Below are 6,656 nucleotides of genomic sequence, written 5' to 3' on the forward strand. Positions count from 1 at the left end.
CCGTTATATTTGATTTAACCAATCCGCGTTTTATTATATTTAACTTTTTTAGAGGCATCACTGGAGACGTAGCGCCCCCTGCCGGCCAGTGAAGGTATTATTGTCAGAAGTACTCAAACATGTCTAAATATCCCTCTGTTTAATTGTTTGTTTGTTTATTTATTGAATTGTTTGTTTGTTTCTCTCTAGCTATATTTATCTCATAGTACCATTTAATCTACAGTTGACATACATTCAGAGAGGCAGAAGCATGGACAGTAGGTCAGTGAGGTTTTAGAAAGACAGTTTATTCAGCATTGGGTAGCAGTGGGGATAAGCTTGGGGTAACGGGTGAAATTACTGCTGAATGCGGCGGATGGACTGGATCTGAGGGGTCTGGGAGTGGGAGCCGAACTCCCTGAAGTGCTTGTACTCGCCACAGTGACGGTCACACTCCATGATGTACTGGTAGCCACGGTATCCGGGGTACTGGTAGCACACGAAACTGGTAGGTAGAGAGACAGAGAGATTTCAGAGTCAGTTGGCGGAAAGGGATACTATGAGGCTAGGGAAGTAGTAAAAAATGAAATTGTAGCGAGGATGAGAGAGATTCATAGAGAATGTAAGAGAGAGAGGCAGATTGGAGTGAGCGCTTGAGAGTGAGTGTAGTATTACGTGTTTTACTTTTCTATTATTTCTCTATTTTCTTTCTCTCTGCATTGTTGGGAAAGCATGTGACAAATAACATGTGATTTGATTTGAGAGAAGGAGAGAGGGTGAGAGGGAGATGTGTTAGGGGACTGGGTGAGAGGGCTGGCTACTCACGCTCCAGACTGGATCCTGAGGGAGCCGACCTCGTTGTTGCACCAGCCCATGGCCTGAAGGGAGGGGTAGTCGTCACTCAGCTCGCCCTTACGACCCAGGAAGTTCTCACGCTCATAGATGGTCATACGGCACTCCCTGTGGTTCTAGGGGGGAGAGGACAGGGGGGATGTCAGTTAGTCAGTCAAGAGGAAGAGTGTAGAATAGGTAGTGGTAAAAAGAGATATGGATAGAGAGAGTGGTGGTTGTGTTACTCACAGCGCAGGCAATGGGCCTGAAGGAGGTCATCCTCTCTATGTGGTAGGCATTGCTACCACTGAAGGCATCGCACTGGGGGTACTCTCCTCTCTCCAGCACAAACTGCTGGCCCTGGTAGGAAGCATGCTCATAGCCAATCCAACTATAGGAGAGAGTGAGAGAAAGGTCAGGGAGGGAGAGAGGGAGGGAGATGGAGAGAAGATGGGAGGGAGAAAGGGAAGAAGTCAGAGATTGCGTCGATATCATCATTTTCCCCCAGCTTCTCTGAGCAATAGTTGTAAAGTGTGAAACCATACAGTGCTAGGTGAGTGTGTCTGCGTGTGTATGTGGATTTGTGTGTAAGTACTCACGCTCCACTCTCCACCCTGAGGGAGCGCACGGTCTCAAAACCAAACTCCATCACATTGCAGCACTCGGAGGTGAACTCATGCCGACGGCCCTGGAAGCACTCCTCGTCGAAGACAATGATCTGAGAGGGGCAGAGAGAGAGAGACATGACTTACGTACTCTATCTATCTATGTACCTGGACAGGTTAAAGCTGAGGTTTGGGTGCAGCCACAAGTATCTCTACAACTACCTCTGGGATATTGGTCAATTTGGTTCTAATAACAGTTACATGAACCTGGATAAATGGTCCAATCATATGATACTATGGTAATGCAATGTGGTCTGTTTTGTCTAAATTTGGGCAGGGTGTAATCTGTTCAGCTGGAACAGAAATAGTGTGTCTAGACCCGAGCCTGCTGTTATGACAGAATTGTCTCCTGTGATAAACGGTGTGTACTGAGCTCAGCCTGTTTCTCACACAGCCCTCTGTTAAAGAGCTTTCCTGAACACACAGGCAGGCTATGCTCAAATACTTAACAAATCCATCCTTCCTTCCCCTCTTCTCTCCTTGGGGTAATCACTGTTCTGACATAGCTGGATAGATGGAAGTACACTACATTGCTTTCAGATCATTGACTACTGCAAGAAAGGATGAATTGTAGAAGTTTTGAAACAGGGCCAGAACAGACCTTTACATAATGCATTGAGCTGTGCTGTCCTCCATACACTCAGTTAATCAGTCTCACATACCTTCCAGTGGCCGGAGAACTTGGTACAATGGTGAGTCATCTTGTCTGGAATGAGAGAGGACAGATAGTAGGACTGTTATAAACAATTGTAGTCCTACAAAGTGCAGAATGTTACATTTGTGCAATGTACAACTCGTGATGAGAATTTCTTTCCCACACATTCATACTCATATCACACACACACACACACACACACACACACACACACACACACACACACACACACACACACACACACACACACACACACACACACACTTTCTTCTCACATTATTAACACACACATACACAGTGTCCCAGACACACAACAATGTTTAGAAACAAAGTTTGCCCATATCAAAAACTACTGAGCATCAAAAAAATATATGGGTGAAAATTAAAACACAAAAACAAATAAAATAGCTGGTGGAGGGAGAAAATGGAGAAGCATTGTGCTTCAAACCCCAGAATAGTTTCCAATGGAAGGTTAGCACAGCAGAACTCCATCCATGTGTGTAAACTATTCATACTCTACCACCACAGCTACGCTATGCTTTTGTACTGAAAAGGCCTGTACAGCTCCAATGCTCTAGAATGTGAAAAGGCTGGTTTAGCTTTGTATGCAGGGCTAAAAGGCTTGATTTAACTATGTGTTGTTCGGTGCTGAAACGCCTGTGAGGCTAGTATCCCAGCGAGCCGAAAAGCATGAGCTGTGGAGCAACTGGCCTGGACAGCAGGACCATTGTGTGAGGCTGGATTGAAATCATCAGCAGCTATTTACACATCCCCGATTAGAATGAGGAAAGTCCAGCTGGCCATGGTGCATATCCAGGATACTACTCGGTCTATTTTCCCCTTTTTTTCCTGTGTCGATCTAACCATTTTTCTCGTCTCGTCTCTATTTACCCCCTTTTCCCTCCTTTTTTTCTCCTGTCTCCATCTCTCTTTCTTTGTCCATCCTGTCTGCCCCTGGTCTCTGTTTCCGCCGTCCAGAGTTAGGCCTTTGGGCCTGCTAGGCTGCAGTGCGAAGTGGTGGGGGACAGACCAAGTCAGTATGGGGCCTGCTACCCTACCCTGGGTACTCTGCCCCGCTCAACCTGCCTGCTTGCCTGCCTGGCTTGCTGGGTGGATGATCAGGCTGGTGCTGGGTGGGACAGAGGGACTCACCTTGCTTTGATGCCCTTGGCTGTCCTGGAATGAGAGTGAGAGGACTCACGCGCCCCCACCCTTTTAAAGCCTCCCCTGGCAAGGGGCCACGCTGAAAGCCCCGGCTCAGCAGCGGGGAGGGGCCTCTCTTTGTCCAACCGACAAAAGCAGGGGTAATCTATAGAGGGCCAGAAGTGCAGACACCACAGTATCACCCAGGGCAGGGACCAGATATGGGGAGGAGAGAAGGGCACTTAGAGAGCATGTCAAGGGGCGAGGAGGAGGGGAGGGGGATGCCCTCAAAGCCATGTACAGTAGCCTACACTGTTGATTTCTCTCTCTTCTCACATCCTCTCTCTCCCTCTCTCTTCCTAACCATCTCTCCCTATCAACCTTCTCGATTTCTATCATTCACACCTCACGTTTTCTTATGAGTATGTAAACTAGCTAGCTGTGTCCCCAAAGCCTAATGGATGACCCTCTCCTACCTCCCCTCTCTGTTGACAAGCTTGTCATGTCCTTTACTCATCTATAGGGAGAGACCTGTCTGTTTCTCTGTCTGCTCACCTGTCTGTCACACTCTGGTTCACCTCACCTGCTCTGCTACAGTCACTGTCTCCTATTAACCCCCAAATAACAAAATACTGTATCTATATACAGTGCATTCGGAAAGTAAGTATAAAGACCCATTGACTCCTCAGTAAATGGCACATGACAGCCTGCTTGGAGTTTGCCAAAAGGCACCCTAAAGGATTCTCAGAACACGAGAAATTCGATTCTCTGGTCTGAACAAACTAAGATGTAACTTTTTGGCCTGAATGCCAAGCATCACATCTGGAGGAATCCTGGCACCATCCCTACGGTGAAACTTGGTGGTGGCAGAATCATGCCGTGGGGATGTTTTTCAGCGGCAGGGACTGGAAGACTAGTCAGAATTGAATTATGAACGGAACAAAGTACAGAGAGATCCTTGATGAAAACTTGCTCCAGAGCGTTCAGGACGTCAGACTGGGGCGAAGGTTCACCCTCCAACAGGACAACAACCCTAAGCACACAGCCAAGACAACACAGGATTGGCTTTGGGAATAGTCTCTCAATGTCCTTGAGTGGCCCAGCCAGAGCCCGGACTTGAACCCGATCGAACATCTCTGGAGAGACGCTCTCCATCCAACCTGACAGCGCTTGAGAGGATTTGCTGAGAAGAATGGGAGAAACTCCCCAAATACAGTTGTACCAAGCATGTAGCGTCATACCAAAGAAGACTCAAGGCTGTAATCGCTGCCAAAGGTACTTCAACTAAGTACCGAGTAGAGTGTCTGAATACTTATGTAAATGTTATATTTCAGTTTTTTTTATTTAGAATATATTTGCAAAACTGTCTAAAAACCTGTTTTTGCTTTGTCATCATGGGGTATTGTGTGTAAATGTGTATGTGTGTAAAGTGTGATAAGACTTCATTGTTATGACATCATCAGTTTAATGTCATTGTAGAAGGTTGACAGGACTCAAACCGAGCGTCTTCAAAATAAATGTACACAGTTAAACTTGTGCCTGGAAGACTTTTAGATTGTTGACAAAGCTGTTGTTTTTCTTTTTTATTCTGTTTGGCCCACATTGAGCCACAGCATGTAGTGTTGATGGTGTGTCTCTTAGTTATTCCTGTCATTAATCATAGTTAATCAGTCAGTATGATCAGGACATGCTTCCATGTTTTATAACACACAGTAGCAGGAGGCTCCATTTGCTGCTGGAATGTAGAGATCTATTTTGGCAGAGAGAGAGGGAGAGTGAAAAAAAATGGGGGAGAGAGGGGAATGAGAGAAGGAAAGAGAGATAAGGAAAGAAAGCAATAGAAGGAAAAAGAGAGACAGAGAAAGATAAGGGGGTGAGAGAGTAGGGAAAGCGGGAGGGGAGAGAGAGAAATAGAGAGCGGAGAGAGAGAGAGAGAGAGAGATAGAAAGAAACATAGAGATTGAGGGATAATGCCAAGCCAAGAAACTTGACAGAGGACTGAGATTGCCAAGGACTCCAGCCACCCAAGTATAAACTGTTCTCTCTGCTACCTCACTGCAAGCGGTATCAGTGCACCAAGTCTGGAACCAACAGGACCCTTAACAGCTTCTACCCCTGAATAGCTAATCAAATGGCTACCCACTGCTGTCTATTATCTATCCTGTTGTCTAGTCACTTTAACCCTACGCACAGTCAAAAAGTATTCAGACCTGTTGACTTTTTCCACATTTTGTTATGTTACAGCCTTAATATAAAATTAATTAAAGTGTTTTTTTTCACCCCAGTTTGACGTCCTGAGCACTCTGGAGCAGGTTTTCATCAAGGATCTCTCTGTACTTTGCTCCTTTCATCTTTGCCCTCGATCCTGACTAGTCTCCCAGTCTCTGCTGCTGAAAAACACCCCCACAGCATGATGCTAACACCACCATGCTTCACCGTAGGGATGGTACCAGGTTTCCTCCAGACGTGAAACTTGGCATTCAGGCCAAAGAGTTCAATCTTGGTTTCATCAGACCAGAGAATCTTGTTTTTCATGGCCTGAGAGTCCTTTAGGGGCCTTTTTTGCAAACTCCAAGTGGGCTGTCATGTGCCTTTTACTGAGGAGTGGCTTCCGCCTGGCCACTCTATCATAAAGGCTTGATTGGTGGAGTGCTGCAGAGATGGTTGTCCTTCTGGAAGGTTCTCCCATCTCCACAGAGGAACTCTGGAGCTCTGTCAGAGTGACCATCTGGCTCTTGGTCATCTCCCTGTCCAAGGCCCTTCTCCGCTGATTGCGCCATTTGGCCAGGCAGCCAGCTCAAGGAAGAGTCTTGGTTGTTCCAAATTTCTTCCATTTAAGAATGATGGAAGCCACTGTGTTCTTTGGGGACCTTCAATGCTGCAGCAATTTTTTGGTATCCTTCCCCGGACCTGTGCCTCTACACAATCCTGTCTCAGAGCTCTACGGACAATTCCTTCGACCTCATGGCTTGGTTTTTGCTCTGACATTCACTGTCAACTTAGGGACCTTATATAGACCGGTGTGTGCCTTTCCAAATGATGTCCAATCAATTGAATTTATCACAAGTTGACTCCAATGAAGTTGTACAAACATCTCAAGGATGATCAATGGAAACAGGATGCACCTGAGCTCAATTTCGAGTCTCATAGCAAGGGGTCTGAATGCCTTTGTAAATAAGGTATTTCTGTTTTGTATTTTTAATAAATTTGCCAACATTTCTAAAAACCACTTTGTCATTTTGGGGTATTGTGTGTAGATTGATGAGGGGGGAAGAGTATTTAATCCATTTTAGAATAAGGCTGTAACATAACAATATGTGGAAAAGATCAAGGGTCTGAATATTTTCCGAATGCACTGTACCAACCATCCACAGGCTCCGGTT

General features: G+C 45.9%; 1 protein-coding gene across 2 annotated transcripts; it reads right to left on the bottom strand.

The window, feature by feature from the left end:
• Positions 1-266: 266 nt before the first annotated feature.
• Positions 267-3,342, bottom strand: LOC115128863 (beta-crystallin A4-like). 2 transcript variants are annotated; one of them, XM_029658989.2, is made up of 6 exons: positions 3,283-3,342; positions 2,138-2,181; positions 1,410-1,528; positions 1,060-1,201; positions 805-947; positions 267-484 (listed from the first exon to the last, which is right to left on the bottom strand). In XM_029658989.2, the coding sequence occupies exons 2-6, from the start codon at positions 2,174-2,176 to the stop codon at positions 337-339; spliced, it is 591 nt and encodes a 196-aa protein (XP_029514849.1). In that variant the 5' UTR covers positions 2,177-2,181; positions 3,283-3,342; the 3' UTR covers positions 267-336. The 2 variants fall into 2 exon arrangements, with proteins under 2 accessions (XP_029514849.1, XP_029514848.1); XM_029658988.2 differs by lacking the exon at positions 3,283-3,342 and adding an exon at positions 3,022-3,218.
• Positions 3,343-6,656: the final 3,314 nt, after the last annotated feature.

The sequence above is a fragment of the Oncorhynchus nerka genome, linkage group LG4 (assembly GCF_034236695.1).
Source record: "Oncorhynchus nerka isolate Pitt River linkage group LG4, Oner_Uvic_2.0, whole genome shotgun sequence".
Taxonomy (NCBI): domain Eukaryota; kingdom Metazoa; phylum Chordata; class Actinopteri; order Salmoniformes; family Salmonidae; genus Oncorhynchus; species Oncorhynchus nerka.